General features: G+C 38.6%; 1 protein-coding gene across 3 annotated transcripts in view; it reads right to left on the bottom strand.

Moving 5' to 3' along the window:
* CCDC170 (coiled-coil domain containing 170) overlaps window positions 1-18,248 on the bottom strand; it is a 32,104-nt gene extending 13,856 nt beyond the window's left edge. Inside the window, exons 1-7 of one of the 3 annotated variants that reach the window (XM_079331297.1) lie at window positions 17,645-18,248; window positions 15,683-15,769; window positions 15,198-15,246; window positions 11,790-11,921; window positions 8,685-8,809; window positions 4,992-5,136; window positions 3,073-3,258 (exon numbers count right to left, since the gene is read on the bottom strand). In XM_079331297.1, the coding sequence (XP_079187423.1) occupies window positions 3,073-3,258; window positions 4,992-5,136; window positions 8,685-8,809; window positions 11,790-11,921; window positions 15,198-15,246; window positions 15,683-15,756 (711 nt within the window). In that variant the 5' untranslated portion in view covers window positions 15,757-15,769; window positions 17,645-18,248. Of the gene's footprint in view, window positions 1-3,072; window positions 3,259-4,991; window positions 5,137-8,684; window positions 8,942-11,789; window positions 11,922-15,197; window positions 15,247-15,682; window positions 15,770-17,644 lie in introns of all 3 variants that reach the window. The other 2 variants (XM_079331296.1, XM_079331298.1) reach the window with 2 other exon arrangements.
* Window positions 18,249-19,676: the final 1,428 nt, after the last annotated feature.

Here is a 19,676-nt window from a genome sequence, read left to right as displayed (position 1 = left end):
ACCTTAGAAAAATACCATAGAGGAATTTATTAAATATTAGAAAGAATCTTGGTTAGAGTAAGAAGGACATTTTAGAGGACCTACAGACACCCTCAAAGAATATCATAATTCTCTAATTATGATTATCATAATCAGTTATAACTCTCTTGAGATACAGAAAGAAAATTCAAGTATTCTGATTCTCAGTCTAGAAATCTGGGCAGGATTTAAAAGTTGTTTTTCATCAAATGCAAATTTGATATCAAATGCAGCCATAATAAAGATATGCACAATATTTACAGATTTACAGAAGCAAAATCTTGCAATATTCCATCAGAAAGTTGAGAAATTCAGAAATAAATAAGAATATATTCAGAAATAAATAAAAATAATAGATTAGCAAAAAAAAACAGCTTCTTGAACTGCTTTTTTTACTTTTATTAGTTTCAAGAATTACTCATTTTTATTCTTTGATGGTTCATACTGTCATGCAGTGAGACTAAGAGGGGAACAGATAAAATTATTGTTCACTTGTTAATGTTCCTCAAAAGAAGCCCAGCTGACTGCAACAAATGCTCAAGTATCAAATGTGCTAAAGCATATTTTAAATATATTAACCTTAAAATGGAATTAACTGGCTTTCATTTTATTCAGTAAGAATTTTTGGATACAGGCAGCTCCTCCTTGGACATAAAATAAAGCACCCAATCAGGATAGGGAATTCACAGAAGTCCTAAGGATTGGGAGTGGAGAACTACCTGGCAATTAAAACAGGCAGTTCTTCAGAGGGGTGGCAGGGAACAGTGTGGTGGCCAAATGTTGGTGGAGATGACTGACAGAACTGTGTGATGGTCTCTACACACTTAGGAAGAATTTTAAGAGAAAACTGGAGGAAATGGGCTGCCATCTCAATCTGTAAGATTGAAGATGGCAAAAATGTTTGGCCCTGAGAGCTGTAGGCACACACAGGCAGGAGTCACTTGTACTCAGCCTTTGCTGGGTAAATTCAGCTACAGGCAGTTCCATTAATTAAGTCCAGAAAACAGCCCAGAAACACACAGCCAAGTATGAGTCTTTTGGCACAGAAACAATGTGGATTTCTGCTTCTCACCTCGACAGAGGAACATGTCACAACACATGCAGCTCTGCTGTGCAGCATGAAGCACATGGCAAAGTCAGACTGACTTCATGCCACTGGTGCCCCTCTTGCAACTAAGTCAGACCCATCAAGGGAACAGGGATCCCACACTTCACACTTTACATGTGAGGACTTAAAGCATTTTTTGGGGTTTTTTTTTTTTCTTTTGCAGTACTGAACTTCTTCATACACTTTTGTGAACACAAATGCTTCTCCACAGATTTACTCGGTGTCTGCAAATGTAAGTCACTAAACCGAAATTGCACTGGAGGAATCTGCAGCCTCTATGCAGATGGGGCTTTTCAAAGGCAATGCTTTTGAAAGGGAATGCTAATAGTTTAGAAAGACATTTGTGTAAAGTTGGTTAAATAAATTATGTATTTGGCACAAGGAAAATAATGATAGAAAAATATTTTTCAGAAAACTAGATCAACTTGGTAAATGCTTTCGCAGTTGGAGCAAACTTGAAAAACAAGCCACAAATGGAGCCCTGATCATGGTTTAAAATATCTCCTGATTATGATTTACTGGGTAAACTACACTCTGCTCTTCCTCACACACCTGTGTTTGAAGTAAAGCATGAAAACAAAATGTTCTCAAAAAGGACCTGTTTAAGTTTTTGGTCCAGATTTTCTCTCAGTTTCATTGAGTCTTAGAAAATTGTACACAGCTTGGTAAGAACTATTTTCAGCAGTAAGTAAAATTTATGACCCTTGTGGTACTTACATTTATCTTCCCCATAAATTCTTTCTTCTCCAGAGTATGCTGCCAACAATTTCTCATCTCCTAAGTATTTTGCTTACAACCGAATCAGAACACTGTATCCTTTAATGTGTTTTGTGGGTGTCTCTTCTTCAGGAAAGGAGGAATGCCAGGGGTGGGGAAAATGCTGTATTACTTTGGAAAACTTACTTGCACAAGGTTGCCTTTATGCTAAAAATTCTTACAAACTCAACCACACACAAGATACATATTTGGCAGTCTAAATTTCTTTTATTTTCTCACATTCCAGCCATCAGCTTTAACCACACAGTTTCACCTGCAGGAAATCTTCACTCTGGCTTCACTAAACTACTTCCTTTCCACATCACTCATAGTGCAAAGCATTAAAGAAAATTGCTACAGAAATGCACTTTGTTCATTCATCCTTTGCAATGCGCAAACTCTTAATGGGGAGTTCTCCTGGAGCAGTTCAATCCTTACATCACACCCTCTTCCTTCACAAATCATAGCTTGAATACCTGACTTAAAACTGAACTTACATTTCTCATCTGACCATCCTTCTTGCTGCACAGATTTTCTCTAAGGCTTCCCAACAGTGAAACAGTGCATTCCTGCAAGAGCCATCCTTCTGCCTGCAACTTTTTGGGTATGAGCCAATGGTTATGAAATACAAATTTATAATGCAGTGAAAAGATAATCTAGAGTATATGGAAGCCAAGACACTTTACTGTCCAGTGCCTTAAGAGAAAGAATACTGTCCTACCAATTCCTTTCAATTTCTTATTAGAATGTTTTAAAAATTGAGTAGAAAAATTCTCAGGAAGCTTGCAGTACCAGATAAATGTTATTTAAAAGAGCATTTTTTCACCACTGCATGCTCGTGCCTCAGATATTAATACTATATATTTATTTACACATCCCTTTATTTACCTGATTGTGTAAGCATAAAGGCTACAACACTAAGAAGAAAGCAAAAATAGAAATTTGCAAGCAGCATTGAAAGACATCACCTCTGCCTCAGATCTATTTTACAAAATTTTATTGTTTAATCTTTGTATTTCACCTTCAAAAAGTTGCAAATAACCTTAGGACATTTTCCCTTTAGGAAAGATCCTAATCAACATAATTTTTTAGATGCATTTTTTCTCATGTAATTCCTATTGAAAATTAATTTGAAATTTCAAGAAAACATTTGAAAACCAGACAAGCACAGAAGCCATTCAATTATATACCTTACTAAGTTTTTCCATGTCTTGGTAGTATCCTGCTGCCTTTTCCTGCTCCTTGGCCACTTCTGAAACTAGTCTCATGATAGTTTCTCTGTTAGCTTTAGACTCCATCTCATGGACATTCACATCTTCTTGAAGAGCAGCAACCTGGTCTTTTAGTCTCGCATTTTCTTTACATATTTCAGAGACCTTGAGAAAAAAATCAAATGTTATAAGCTTCTTAGAAGCATTTAAGAATTAAAAATATTCACCCCAGTTACACCTGGTCCTAATCATGCCAATAAAGACTGGGAGTTCCTGCTGACCCCTAGGCCAGACTTATAATTGCACCCTACTTTTCTTCCAGGAAAGGAGTAGAAAGACAGTTAAAATCATAGAATCATATCCTTGTTATAAAGCCCCACCCTAGCATATTGTGATTTAGATTTACTCCCACACAGACTTTATGATGTATTAAACAGGTGGGGAGCCACTGCTGCTGCACATCCATGCTTGACATGAAGCAGGTCAGAAAGCAGACCATGAATCTACTTAGTGAGAAAAGCAAACCATTTCAGCCTGGCTTTCTAAGATGTGTGCCTTTCATTTGGAACAAGAGAGCTGCAATTCATGCTCAAAACTTTTTAAGCATGAGAGGTTTGAGTTAGTAACAGATATTTCACAAGCACATTCAAGGGCAGGGCCAAATACCTGGTGTGCTGCCACTATGAGCAGCCAACACCTTGGAAAAAGGAGACACTTCCAGGAGGATTCTAGGGCTGTTTTGGTACACTGTGCTATCCCCATCCCTGGAATGTGGGCACTTCAAAGGCTGAGCAAAAAATGTACCCTGATTCCTACTGGCAAGACATTTGCTAAGACTAAAACAGATCAATCGTGTTTTAAATAAAATCATAATGTGGAAAAAAAGCTAAATACATGTGCCAAGACCCCAGAAAAAATAGTTGCTACATTTCCTAAGGCACAGCTTTCAGCACAAATTAGATTTCCCAACTAGATTTATTACTATCTTGTTAAAAAACATGAAAATATGTTTTTTAAAGCGCTAATTGTTAACTTATTAATTATTAAAGCATGCAAGAGTGCATCTTGTATGACAACATTTTTAAGAGCATCTTTTAAAATTTCAATGTGCTTGCAATATTATGAAATATTATGAGGGCGTGAGTTCACCATGATACATACCTAGATAATTTTAATTTATTAAGACTTACAATGATGTGAACATAATGAAATTGAATTTTCCCAAATAACTATTGTGCTCCAAAGTGAAGAAAATTAGAGGCCAAAGAGTAGACAGAAGATGAGTAAAATGCATAAAATTAGAATAAAATGTCTTTTAGCAGCATTGATAGATGTTCAAAGAATATATAAACTATTTTCTTTTCTCAATGGAAGCTTAGTTTTTGGAACTTCAGAAGTACTCTGAAGAGAAATAATAAACTTTTATTATTAAGTCTCAGAAACACCACAAAGTTATTTACAGCATTTTATTGCAGGACTCAGTAAGGGTTGTTTTAGGAAATGCCATTTCAGATGTTTGTATTTAATGGTATGTCAACTCAAGATAAGAGTTAAGATCTAGTGCTACAGTTCATACATCACCTGTTGATCCCTATGTTAATGTTTTAAGAAAAGCTTTTAATCAAGTATCTAATCAGGGCTGTATGTGGGAACTACATGCTGATAAATTATTTATGCAGATAAGAGCAGACTGAGTTCACTGAGGCCTGTTAGAGTTCAGCACCTTCGAAAATCAGTCCAGTATGAAAAAAAAACTGTCTTTAAATGATAGTACTGATAGATGATATGTCTGCAAACCATAATTAAATACACAGATCTCTATCATTTGCTTCACTTCTGTGACAACTAAATGTTTTTCTATTAAATTGCGGTAGAGAAATATTTGCCTACACAATCACCTTTGATGTTAAATGTTCCTGTGGTTTCTCTTTTTCTCTGATGTCTATGTCCAAGAATCCAGAAAGATGTGTAAGGAGGTCTTCATAGCTTTGGCTGAGTTTAGAAGCCTGAGTCATATTTTCTTCACACTCATTCAAATATTTACTAATCAGACAGAAAAAAATATACAGATCAAGATTAATGTTCCCTGAAAAATAATTCTAGGTAAAATATGTTGTCCCAAGACTATTACTAGCTTCTGCATACCACCAAATGAATTTTAAAAGTTGCATTTAATTCTCTGTATCTGTTATTTAATACATATAACTTTTGCTGTTGTCTTATGTTCATCTTTACTTTTGCGTAACACTGCAAAAAATCTATGATCCCAATCTCATTCCCAGTACAAAATTTGAATAAAACACAAGAACCAAGTGACATTAATAAATAGTGCCCTCAAGATACCACAAGTGGAAAGAGCAAGCAAAAGTTTAGAAAAAAGTGAGGGGGAGACATTGATCAACTCTTAGCAAAAATATTTGAAAAGCACTTCACATCTCCTCTCTGAAGAAGCTGACAGAGATGATTAACAAACTTCAAGTAAAGAGAAGCCTTTCTGGACCAATGGAAGTGTAAAATATCCATAGTACCTGTGAAGAGAAGTTTATCAGCAAAAGCAGAGATGGGAGACACTACTTTGTTGTACAGTACTCTGAAGCACTACTCATGAAAGGGATGCATTTAAAAAGACAGCATCTATCACAAAGATAGGAAGGAAAGGGAGCTTTTTGTCAGCAATTTCACTGCTCAACAGGTGCTAATCATGCAGGTGCATATCCCAAATGAAATGTGTTTTCAGCCTTAAGAGCAGGTGTCAGTTTGTACTGTACAAGAACCAATGAATAAATTAACAGTGAGTTTTACTCATTAGTATAAATGTGGGTACATTCCTTCCTTGCCAAGGACAAGGATGCATCCAGCAAACAAGAACTACCGCAGTCTGATTTGGCAGGAAACACAGAAAAAAATCTCATTCATGATGGTGAAACACACATCCCTTATGAAAAACTACAAAGAAACAGGTTAGCAAAACCAGCCGACCAAGCAGAGCTCAAAACTACACCAGTATAATCCAAATGTCAATTCCAACACCTCTCAGTAACACCCATGGGAGAGGTACTTAGTGGTAGAGTGCAAGTCATGGTAGATTGGTAGTGATAAATTTGCAAGACAAGCTATTGTGTTTCCATTTGAAAAAAGGTTCTTTTAAAGCAAGTTCTTCACTCTAGAATAAATCAAGAGCTGAAGTGTAACCAAATTTGTGTCTAGAGCAAATATTTTCTTGAAACTCATTTGCTTATCAGAGCGTAACACTATTCTCAGTTTCCAAGGTGGGCACAGTAGTCATTGCTGGACTCATTCTTTTCCATTTCTGATTTCTTCTTCTCTAGGCTGGCAATCAAACAGAGCATCATTCCATAACCACAGAGCCACAAGAGACTCCAAGAGGAGATGCACAGTGAGTGCAAACGCAGTACATTGAATGCTTATAAATCAGTAAGCAAAACAGTCCATGAAAAAATTTAACATGTAACCTTAGGAGGGAGATCAGCACAGCTGCTGAAAATGCTGCAAAGTGAAAGAGAGTGGCACAATAACAGAGAGGAGTGGAAAGCATTCATTATTGTTCTGGACACTGTGAGGGCAGTTCCACATGCTATTATTGCACAGCACACACCATGAGCCATAAGAGCTCTGCCTTCTGCAGCAGACACTGTCCCTCAGAACAAAAGCACCCTCACAGCTTCCTCACCTCTGGGCACCTTCCTTTCCTCTGTAGCCTAAACAAAACTGAACCATGAGATGATTGCTAAACTGTTGTTGTGAGGAGGGATATGTCAGAAGTGAAAAGGTATTAGGCTCAGACATGCCATATATGAATGCCTATATGTCAGAATATTATATAAGATTGACCACCAACACCACAACTCTTCTGTGGCTCTAAAAACTGACGTATCCACTCATAAAACCATGGCTGAAAGAAATCAAGAAATCTAAAGTACAAAGCACTCACTTGATAACTTTAGGAATAATCTAATTACCAGCAGCAGGGCTGTAAAGGTGTGAGCACCTAGAAAATAGGCAGTCAGGTACAAGAAAGTAGAACACAGCTTTTTCACAGTTTTGCTAGCTCTTCAGAACTAATGAGCAAAGAGAAGGGAAGAGAAGGGAAGGGAAAAGAACAAGAAAAAAGCTTTTGACAGTTCACACTCTAAAAATACCATGGCAATAGACATGTCGAGTAGAAAAGCACTATTTTCAATAGGAGAGGTGCACATCCTGGAAGCCAATCATAGAATTCACCAAACATTTCTTACTATATCCCCAAGGTACAGAATGTAAATATGTACTTCATGTGTGCTGGCTTGCTCTCCCCTTTCATTAGTGGTTTTCAGTGAAAATCTTTTTCAAACACCTAATTAGGACTAGTCATGGGTGAAGCACTACCAGGGTGGCCAGACCAAGTGACTGAAGTTCCCTGACTCAACACACTGGTTAGTATGAAGCGATATATGTAACCATCAGCTGAGGAAAAAAGCTTTGGCAGCAAACACTGCACATTCACGAGCAATTTAACATGTTTGTTCCTTCCAATGAGCAGACTCACTACCAGAGTATCACCTTTTGCCAGAAGTCCAGTGGCACACTCCAGGTGTCCAGTGAACGAGATTGGTAGAGGTGGAAATTGAGCTTTTTTATTTTGCTCACTTCCCTCTTGGAGCAGTCCCCCGGTCCTGATCACTATGCATCCACACAAACAGAGCTGATTACAGAGGTGTTGTACACCAAGAGAGCAGCCAAGATTTATGCCCATAAAATTAATTGTATTGCTATAATGGCAGGTGAGTATGAAACACAGTACTCCAGAAGTTTATTCCCAGGAGTTAGGCAAGTAAACAGGATAGGAGGTTTTTCTTCTCTCTTCTCCTTTTTTTTTTTTTTTTTTTCCTTACCAGAAATAGCATTTTAAAGAATCTTAACAGCCATTATGTAAGAACTGCACTCTCCAGGCAGGGCTTTTGGCAAGTTAGCTGGTAATAAACAAGTGCACTGCAATGGTTTTTTTCTAAGTTTTAAAGTTACTTAATTATTCACTTTTAATGCACAAAACCTGGCACAGCTGTGCAAAATGCTGATTTGGGAAATACAGGTGTCTGGTAAACACTCACCTTGCTCTTGAGTAGACAGTATTGATAAAGTCACAAATATCAGTCTAGTAATGGGCAGAAAAACCCATTATAAATGTCTAGGTATCTATTAATATGACTGACACTGACTTTGGAATTTAAGAATATTTTCATACCAATCAATTTTGCTATGAGTCTCCATCCTACAGACCTGAAACATGAGCAATTATGTAGAACTGACAGATAAGTGCTCTGATACCCTATGCTAAGAACAGTACAGTTAAAGGATACTATCTTTTATAAGTTTAATGCATTTCACCTTCAAAGTACAAAACATTCAAACCTCCATGTATGAACTAACAACTCAAAACAAAATCCAAATTTCAACACCTTCTACCCACTCAGATGCTGCAACAGAGTTCAGAACTGCAATAAAGTCTATCCACCAACTTATTTGTCATATTTGACTGTACCATTTTGTCATCCCTCCCAAAAAAGTTGTTTCTTCTCTCATATGATTCTTACTTAAGTGTGGCACTTTTCTCATGAAGCTCCTCCTTCAGCTCCAAATTTTCCTTATATGCCCCCTGAGCTGCCAGCTCAGCCTGGTTTTTAGAAGCAGCAAGCACACACAGCTCTTCTTCCATCTCCTGGATTTGTGCTTGCAAAGACAGGAGGCGAGACATCAGTCTAGCATTGTTTTCCTTATAGCTCTCAGCTTCAGCCTTCAGCTCTTGAAAAGAAGCTTCTTTAGAGATCATGCTCGACCTGAGTTTAAGGAGCTATGGATAGAAAAGGAGAAAATTAATGAAGAATAGTTTTCCCAGCCTGAAAAACATGACTATATTACAAGCTTAGAAATGTGACAAGAAACACATTTCTGTCACTACAAGACTGCGTAGAGGGACAAAACTTTACTTTCTTAGAAGTAAGAAAAAGCAATGGAAGCTACTGTTGGGTAACACAATACAACTTTTCAAGATATCACCTTACAGGAAGAGAAGTTTATTTCCTAATTCAGAATTTAGGAATTAAGTTCTGCTGCACAACCTTAACTCATGTCTCCCATGTATCAGCACTACAGCAAAGTTATTAACATCAATCACTCCTCCCTCTTTTTTGCCTGCTGCCTGCCTGCTTCCAAATATGGTGCTCAATTCCACAAATAATCTAGAGCTGCTGAGAGTTATAACAGCAAAGAATCCTGTGTATGAATGTAGAGCCTTCTGATGGTTTGAGGCATATTCAGAGGCAAGTAAATTTTTGGAGCATTGTGTGGTAGGCACCCTCTTCTCATCTTATGCAAATAATTATTTTTGAGTATGATAATCCAATTAAATATTGGTGTATTTACATGGAAACAGCAACAGAGCCTTTTAAGGAAGGGTAGGAGGAGGAAAATCACTCTGAAATGTTAAAGACCTCTTACAGGGATGATGTTAGAGCTTTCCAAGAGTTCATGGAGTTCAGCAGATTTTCTTCTCTCTTTTTGTTAAAAATACCATTTTCCATTGAAGTATTTCTGCTAGAAGCTTTTCTAGGAGATTGCACTTGAGGAAGACTCACTGGGCAAAGACAATTTTAATGTGTTTTTTTGTTATTAGGAACAAATAATTTAAATCGGACTTTTTTGTCTCAAGAAACATTAAGGCATATTTCAGCATTCCTGACAATTCCAAATAAAAGCAGCAAGATGCAATCTGAGGGGCTTCTGTCCTATAACATAAAATTAAAAGGCAAATAATTTACCAAGTTAACTGCTCTTTATGGTCAGTGACAGAACTTCTAAATCGTGGCAAACATTCTAAGGCAAAAATATTGAAGACATTAAACTGCAATCAGGACAATGGGAAATCCACGTCTCTGTTGGAGTCTTTCAGTATGACCAAACCCAAGACACTCAGAGAAATTTGAGACGCCAGTGAGCCAACAGAACAGCAACTGCCTTGGGAAAGGGAGGTTCTTCTTCTCCTAGTTCCAGCCACACACGCCTGCCCTCTCCCTCGCCCCAGCTCTGTGTTTGCCTCCCCCACAAACACCTTAAATAACAACTGATAGAAAACCCTTCACTTTTCTCTCACAGAGGAGAAAGAGGGCAAAGGCTAACGCTGAGAAATCAGGAAGGAGGACCAGCCTTGCAGCAGCATAGCCTTCAATAAGCTTGTGCTTCACATGCAAGCACTGGCTTATCAGACACGCTGGAGCAGCACTGAATTCAAGAAAAGCAGCTTGGCTTTTGCCCAGTTCATGGGCTTCATTTCCACACTCCACCCTCTTCATTGTGCTAGAAGAAGCACTTACATGGCTGCAAGGTGAAATAAGATTGGGAAACTGAACTGGCTAAAATGCAATTCAGAAGGAAAGAAATTATTTCTCAATTGCATTGACACAACAGTGCACTGTAAAGCTGCACATACGCCTGTGCCTGCACAAGGGGTGGGGCAGTGTGGGGAAGGAAATGAGCAGCTGAAGGAACAATAGCATTGCTTTGCTTGGCAGCTGGACCAGGCTATGGTATCTCAGAGTGTTCATAACCTTAACATTTCTCTGTGGTTCATCTCCCCATGTGATTTTTTTTCGTTTGTCCATTGTCTTTGTGGTCAGTTCCAATAGCAGAAAAAGCAAGGATAATCCCATATCGTGCATTTTACAGAGCACTCAGCAGAACACGGCTCTGACCTCAGCTAGGTCATGAAGGTCTTTATTAACAAGAGCATGAACAGCTGCTTTTTTGACTATGCTTTTGCAAGCACTGTCTTGAAAAACCTATAAATCAGTCAGATGTTCTGGCAATAAAGTAATTTGCCATTTCCAGTAATAAATTCTTTGTATGAGAACATTAGATTCTGTATGGCTTCTTAAAATTTAAATTTAAAGCACCAGTACTGGATAAATATTAAATGTAGGGGAGCCCTGCAGTAACTTCAGGATCCAGTGATCAAATTAAACCTCAGCCAATGCCCACTTACACCTGTAGTTCTGTATGTGAACAAATGTAAGTGTTTCATGTCTTCTAAAGGCAAATTTTACTCCACTTTAAAACTGACCACTGCCCACATTGCTGATTTCAGTCAAATAAATTTTAACCAGTTATTTGTTACTTGTGGAAATAAGGCAGTTCTAAAAATTATCCTGTAGTAAATCCTCTTCTGAGAAACACCACCTACACAGCAGGAAGAGTAGAAAAAGTATGTGTATGTGTTCTGAGGCCTCTCTAGCTACAAGCAACCTCAACCTTAGCACAAATGTCTTAAATTAAAAACTTGAATAAAAGGGAGAAATTAGTAAAGATGAGCAGCTACATCTTAACTCACCAGGAAGAAGAGGATATCTATGAATGTTCATACATCCACAATTTAATTAATTTTCAGGTTTAACATAAAAATACTGCATTTAGATGATGTTAAAAAGCTACACTGCTTCAAATCGTCCAAATACAAACTAATAATCAGTTTTTGATCACAGAAAGAAGAAAAGTAAAAATCATACAGACATTCTAAAAAGAAAAACCCAGAGGTTCTATAGCAAAAGCAAGTTTCGGACTTCATGCAAGCTTTCTATTCTCTGCATAAGGTGACTGCAAAATATCCTCAGGTTTGGAGAAGGATTTGAAGATATTTTTAGATGTACCTCTGACTGGGCAGAGTCATACTTCACTGAAAGTGCTGCAAGTTCACTTTGAGCAGTTTCGGCTGCAGCTCGATAGTGATTCATCTGCTCTCTAGTGACGGGATTACCCAAAAGAACGTGACCATGGGATTCCTGCAAAGACAGAATGGAGACAAAACCATCAGACAGCACATTCTTTGAACATTTTTTATTCGGAGCTTTTTTGTTTGATTGAGCTGCTCAAGGGCATCACTCCAATTATTCTCCAGTACTATTCCCAGAGTAATATGCACTCACTGAAAAACAGGTTAAAGAGTCACTTTTCTACAAGTCACCACTTCCATCTCCAAGTTGAGCCACCAACACCAGTGCCAAAGTAAGATAGTCCCCCTCAACAATCCCATGACCTCCCATTGTTTTCAGCTCTGGCTATTTCCAGCAGTTTCTATATATTTAGTAACATTCAAAACGTCCCTGTTCTCCAAACTTATCCAGTCACTCCTTCTGTATAAACTTTAACCCAAAGGGAGTCCTCAGGGATCTCTTATGCAAAGAAAAACTTTGGTTTTTAGACTTCAGTAATATTGCACATCCCCTCATTTTTCGTTCAGAAGAAATGTTGAAAAAAAGCAATGGCTATCCATCTTCTCTGTGCCACTCATGATTTTTCAGATTTCTATCATATCTCACCTCCACTTGTATCTGCTCCTCCAAGTCACTTTTTGGCTTGCCATTTGCTTTTTTACTTCTAACCTTTCAGGGTTAGAGTTCCTTTTGGACTTGATCACTTGGACACAACTTCAGTTTCCTGACTGATGCTTTCTCATCCAGCCATAACCATAATGATTTCCTTTCATTCTTTTTCAAGTCCTGATTCCATGGCAAGCACTGCCTCTGTCTTTCTAGTACAGTATCCTTCACATCATTTGTACAACCCTTTTAGCTGTGCCCTTCAGCTTCTATAGTAGGCTTTTTCCTTTTTGTGGTGCTCTGCTCTTCTGCATTGGAGCAGGAATGTGCTGGATCTCTTGGCCTTTATTACTTAAGTCTTTCAAGATGAAAAGTCAGACCTGAAGTCTTGGTAAAGTTTCATTAGACAGAACATTTTTTTTCTTTTTTCAATCAATAGTAACTAAAAATAATGAAGTGTAACCTCTCCAGAATAGAACAAGTTTAGGTTATGCTGGGAGCACACATGGCAGAGAACTGAACATAAGATTTGTTCCCCATCAGCTCTCATACAGGACTGAAACAAAACTGCAATCCTGGTACATTTGGGTATGATCTACAAAATTCATAACACCCCAAGATAATGACTGGTGTTGGGAAAAGGTATTGCAATGGAGACAAAGACATCTTCTCTTCATGCTTTTCTACATTAGCATCAATTTCCAGGCTGAGATAAATTACAAGTTCAGCCCCTACCAACTAGGGGAAAAAAACCTGAAGAGCTTTCCAAATATGTGAACAACTAGTAAAATAAGCATTTATCATTCAACACAGAGAAATCCCTGAGGAATAAGGAAAAACTACTGATTTAGACTGCAGCACAAGGTAAATCATCTTGGATTAGTTGCTATAATATCACCAACCCTAATCTTTCTTCCCTATGCTAGTTGACACTGGATTAGACCCATCAACTTTAATTGCATTCATCTCCTTCAAAGACACTCAGCTGTGCTCTTCACAAAGGAGTTGCCACTCTCATCAAGCCAGACTGGCACATGCAGAAAACTCAGGGCCACATAGAACACAGCACATAATCTTGGAGATAAAAGGGCTCCTAATTTTCTCAACACTTTATCACTGTTCTGAGGGAGTGAGGGAAAGCACATGCAATCTCCTCGCTGCTTTTGTCTTACTTTTGCTTCACTCTGCTTGTCTCACATGTACAACCACATGAAATTCTTTAATGTAGAGGGTATTTTTCTAATTCTGTAATACACCAGGGCTACAAAACAATGGATGGAGATTGCAAACAGTAACACTGGGTACACTGGTTATATATGTTATTACATCTGTAGTACTGCATGAATGTAGGTTTTTCCTTTTCTTCCCTAAAAAAACACAACTTACGACTTCACAGAAAGGAGTATGCCTCAAAACTGGTGAAATAAATATATTTCAGAGTATAGCTGAAGAAAAGAAGTCCCCATTCTGCAGCAATAATCAATGTAACAGCTTTAGAGCTGAAACTTCCAAAATCTGTGTTTTTCACACAAATTAGATTTTTAAATGACGAGCACTTTCAAGATTCAGCTACACATCCAGAAGGATTTTAAAAAGTTTAAATGAAGACAAGTGTCAATGGGAATTACTATTCAACTCATCTACTGTCTTAATGAGACACAGATCTCTGCATCCTCCAGTGCCTTAGTAAATATATAACTAATCCTGGTGGCACCAGCCTTGTAGAGTTGGTATTATTGTAATACTTTTAGCAGGAAACATGCATGCTCTAAAACTAATAGTTTTCTATGTTTCTGTGAGTTTCCATCAGCCAGTCACAAGTCTGATCTTTAATCAGACCTATCAGACAACTAAATTAAATTGGCATGATTTGACTATAGGGGTAAAATTTGTAATGCAGATGCAGCACTTTTCTGTCTGTGGGAAAATTCAGATTTTCAATGTTCTGTGAGTACTATGTAACCTACACTATTTTTCGTTAGGAAAATAGAATTCATGAAGTGCTAAAAGAATTAGAGAGAGTAGACAGAAGAAATCTTAATATTTTAACACTCAATCAGTTCTAAATAACCTAGATTTTGGGTGTTTCTCCCACTCACATTACTAACTTTTTATCTCTTTCCACTTACCTGCAAGAAAATGAAGCTTTCATCTAACTTCATATGCTAAACAGAAGCTAAGCCTATATTTACAATACTTAAAAGAAATACTTACTTGGACCTTCAGTTTATTAGTAATAGGTGTTCTTTAGAAGACCAACAATATATGGTGATTTTTATTGTTGACCATTTTTGTTTTGACTTTTTTTACCAAATAATTGCCTTTATCTCCCTGGAATCCAGCCTTTAGTTGGAAAGCTTCATTTGATACAGAAATAACAAAACTACAACAACATTCAGTAGTTTTATACCTATCCATGTACTTTGAAATCAGGCAACTGTTAAAGTCACTCACTCCCATTCTGCTTTTGGCAGCTTCTCTTTCATTTCCTGCTGTGTTTCTTATTTCAGTGCTGCCAAAATACCACTACCACTGCCATTGCCTGCACACAGCCCAGACTCCTTTCCCAAAACACATAATTTTAAAAAAATCTTTTTTGAAACAGAAAGCCCCTAGTAGGCATTTAAGCACCCATCACCACCCTGAGTGACTTGTCAATGCACTGCCATAGATTGTACTCAGGGCAGGGATTTCTTCCTCTCATTCCCAAAGGACCTAAACACATTGGGGTTGACATACCAAAAATGATGACTCACGAACTTTTGTTGACTTCATTCTTCCTTTGCTTCTACAGAACAAATGGAGGGAAAGAGGGAAGTAAGGTTGAAAATTAAATAGATTTGTAATATGATTGCACATGACATTATTTTTTCACAGATATGCTTTACTAAACTGTATCACAGGTCACCATCAGCAAAGTTGGGCATGAAAGCAGAACACCATGGGAATGTTTCTCTAGCAGCCCACAAGCTCTGATTGTCTCCACAGTATTCAAGAACACATCTAACCAAAGCAGGCACCTTCCCATTGACTTGTCCAGGATACATTCACCAGTTCAGCTACACAGTCAGCCTTCATGCAGTGATTGCTTCCTTTTCACTGTTTTCAGGTGCTCCAAGTTTTTATTTGATCTCTCCTTTTGTCCTGCATTTCTTCTAAACTGATATATTTCTTAACTGAAATACATCCTTTTTTTTTTCCCTCAGTGGGTCCTTTTTACCTACAGATTTGTACAGGACTTGATACAGTGGTTGGACTCAGTGAGCTGTTCAATGATTTTTATAAATCCCTGTGTCATAACTGTTCATATTCTGAAATCAAACAAAATGAGATATCCTAAATCTGCAATGTTTTTTCTTCAGACAAATGAATATTCATGATTGTATATGTGCATAACATTGTTGTAACTTCTGAAAATACAATGCAGCAGCAGAAATAATAATTATTATTATTATTATTATTATTATTATTATTACTATTATTATTATTTTATTATTTGCAACCAGAAAGGAGATTACATCCATCATTAAATACTAGAAAGAATGGGTAGTTGAAAAATGTTTACACTTGAGTTCTGGAGATTTTTCTTGGTAGCAGCAGCCAGGCAGCCAGCCAGCATGCACATCACCTCAAAAAACACAACAGTGAGCATGAGAAGGTTCAGACACTATTCCACAGTGACTCAGATTTTGTTAACACATACAAAAACAGTCCAAAATGAATCACACAATCGATAAGGTTGGAAAGGACTTCTGAGAACATCAAGTCCAGCCTATGACCAAACACCACCATGTCAAACAGATCATGGCACTGAGTGTCACATCCAGTCTTTCCTTAAATACCTCCAGGGACAGTGACTCCACCACCTCCCTTGGCAGTCCATTGCAATGACTAATCATCCCTTCTGTAAAGAAATTCCTCCTGATGCCCAACCTAGAACCTCTCCTGGCACAGCTTAAGACTGTCCTCTTGTCCTGTCACTGTTTAGCTGCAATAGCCTGACTCCCTGATTGGAGTCACTTCAGGGGGTGGGGGGAAAAACTGTTCACAAATTAACCATCTTATATGTATATTTTGTGTCTTCTTTACAGATAATACTTCCCCAATTCACCTATCAGTGATCTCAAAATGTATTGATAATTATATATTAACATAAATCAAAATTTGCAAGTAGTATTTCACAACTATTTCAGTTCTGTCACTTGCTCTTGCACATTATAAAGTGCCAGAAACACCCAAATACTTTTGATCATTATCCACTCAGTAAAGTCCTATTTCCCCTTGCTGATTCCTTCTAGTAACTAGGTTCAATTCATTGCTTGCAGTGCTTTTTTTTTGTTATTGTTATATACCTATGGAGTTTTTCTGCATTAGTGTAATGTTCCAGAAACATGTAAAACTAACTTAAGTGTTCTCAGCAGCTCAAATAAAACACCAAAGAGATTTTCTAAATTCCTTTCAGAAGGGTCCTGCTCAGCTCTACCCTCCTCCCTTTGCAGTAATCATTGAAAAGATAAAAATCACTCCTGCTGTTTATCTGCTGAAGAGGCCAATTTCAAGCTTGATTAATGGGCCCAAATAAAAGCTCCATTACAGGCAAAATTTTAATCTTACCCACTGCTATCACTACAATAAGCAGTTAAAGCATTTTCATCTTTTGTTTTTCTCTTAGGATGAGGTGACTTTGCATCTAAATATTATAAATGCATTTAATGTGATGAAAGACAGCAGTCATCTGAAGGCAATTAGAGAGACAAATCACCTGCTCTAAACATTACTTAACGTGCTTTCTGGTTGAGTTCATCCTTTGTCTGCACAGACAAATTAAGAAATTTGGAACTCCCATGAAACTTTCTCTCACAGCTTTTCCAAAATGCTTAACAAGGAGCTGCTGTGTTTATTCCCTAAATAATAAAAAGGGTAATTGATAAGAAAAATTGCTTATGCAGAGATTTGTGCAAATAATTTTTTCTACTGTTTTTATTTCATCAGTGCAGAACTACTTAAATGGTAGATTTAAAAAACAGACCATCATGCAATGCCAACAGCTACAATTTTCCTACAATACCTTCTATGCTTTACTGCAGCCAGCAAAATGCAAATATTTTAGACACACTTGAGTATATTGGTATATACACAGCTAAAAACTCATTGGTGCTGTAGTTTGATTACCAGTTGTAACTAACATTTTATAAACATGTAATTTCTAGCGTGTTTTTGAGTCCCAAAATCAACACTCACAAACTATTTGAGTTCAGACTGGTTAAAATATGGAGCAGGTTGCTGTCAACTAAGCAGTGCTAGCAAAAAGTTTGTAATTGGGTCATAACAGTTGTATTTAATATAATAGCAGTTGTTTTGCCATCACGAACTACTAAAATTCTGTATTTTTTTATCTCAGAACAATACAGCTTCATTACAAAATTGATGTTCCAACAATTCAGGAGATAATGAACTATTCACACAAATAAAGTTTTCATCCTTTGGAACACGAAACTGTTACAAGGTTCCTATTATATCTTTAGTAGAAGGGTTTGATCCTGCTAAGCAATATCCTCTAGTGTCTCCCTTAAATTCACATCAAAGCCAGCAAACCACTTTCAAAGGAGGAAGAGATGCAAAGAAGAAATTCTTAGATAACTATAAATTCCTGCTCGGTGAAAGTTACTCCCTTCTGCAGCACTTAGTAAGAAAATCTTTCTGGCCTTGAACTCGTAAAGATAAGCTGTGATGATCAGCTCAAGTTCATGGGGCTGCACCACGCACGGACCACCGGGTACAGCGCTGCACCTGCAGGACTTCCAAAGTTCCCAGCTTTGGGGCTGGGTTTTTGTTTGGTTTTTATTTGGGTTGGTTGTTTCTCGGGGGATCTTTCTTTCTTTTTGCCTTTTTTTTTTTTTTTTTTTTTTGGTGGCGGGGGGGAAGGCGTGTTTAAAGGCGAGATGAAATTGAATATTGCATAGATTAGTTGCAAAGGGAGGTTGCAGCCAGCCTGCGTCAGCCTATACAGGAACACCGAGAGAGAAGGGGGAGGGAAGGGGGCGAGTCTCAAAATCGTGGCTTTGTTCCCTAAGTGCCGAAAAGCCCCAGTCCCGAGCCCAGCAGCCCCTCGGCCCTGTGTGCCCGTTCCCGTCCCTCGTTACCGCGGTCCGGCGCTGCCCCGCCACCCGCAGCCGCTCCCGCACGCCCGCGGCCCTGGCAACGGAGCGGGCCCGGAGCAGCCTCCACCAGGGGAGCCGCGCGGAAACGCCGCGTTTGTTGGGCTCGCTCCCTTGTTTTCACTGCAAATAAACATTTGCCTGGGAAACCTGGCTCCTCTTTTCCTTTAAAAAAAAAAAAAAAAAAAAATGGCAGAAGAGGCGAGCGGAGCAGAGGGCACCCGAGCGGCTCCTGCTAGCCAGACAGGCTTTGCTTCTCCCCCCAGAACCTGCCGCAGCAAAAGCATCCGTCCCTCATCTTCCTCAGCCTTCCTGAGCTGCCTCCAGCTGACAGAGCACCCCCTCCTCTTCCTCCCCACCTTCCATGCAAATAAAGTCGATAAACATAGGAAAAGAGGAACGGAAGGCTGCAGTAAAAGAAAGTTAGACCTGCCGGTGTATGGGAGCTGCACATAATCTTCAAAGACCCTGTGAGCTTTAACCAGCCCCTTGGGGACAGTGCCATCGCGCACCATTTCTGTACTCTAAAGTCAACAAGTACTTCACCCTTCTCAGGAATGCTGACTTAATCACATTTTCCAGAGGAGAAGATGAAGAAGCTAGGGATAGTATTAATGTTTTTGTCCTTGTCCCTGTGTGTCTGATACCGTTTCTGCTGCCGAGGACACAGAAGCCCCCAAGCAGAGGGTTTTGCCGGCGTGGGTCAAGCTGCTCTTCTACAATCCCAACCTGAGAAGTAATTTTGATGGGTTTAATTTGTACCGGCAAATAAACTCAGAGTAAACCTGGCACACGTTTTACTATCCACTGCAAATTTGAACAAAATATCATCCTGGATTTGTCCAGCATTCGACTACAGCCTAATCCGTCCTACACTGGAGCGGCGTGCAGATGCAGAAATAAATGATTGTGAAACTGTGCTAACATCCCTGAGCATGTGCTCGAGCACGCTTCCCCATCGCTAGTCCTGCAGTGCCACGCCTGGCTCGGGAGGCACACTTCAGCGGCTTCTACAGCCTTGGGATGGGGAGGGAGTGCTCATGCAGCTCTATCTCACTAC

Source organism: Erithacus rubecula (assembly GCF_903797595.1).
Source record: "Erithacus rubecula genome assembly, chromosome: 2".
NCBI lineage: Eukaryota > Metazoa > Chordata > Aves > Passeriformes > Muscicapidae > Erithacus > Erithacus rubecula.
Note: the sequence above shows the minus strand (reverse complement) of the source record. Positions and strands in the feature narration are given on the sequence as shown.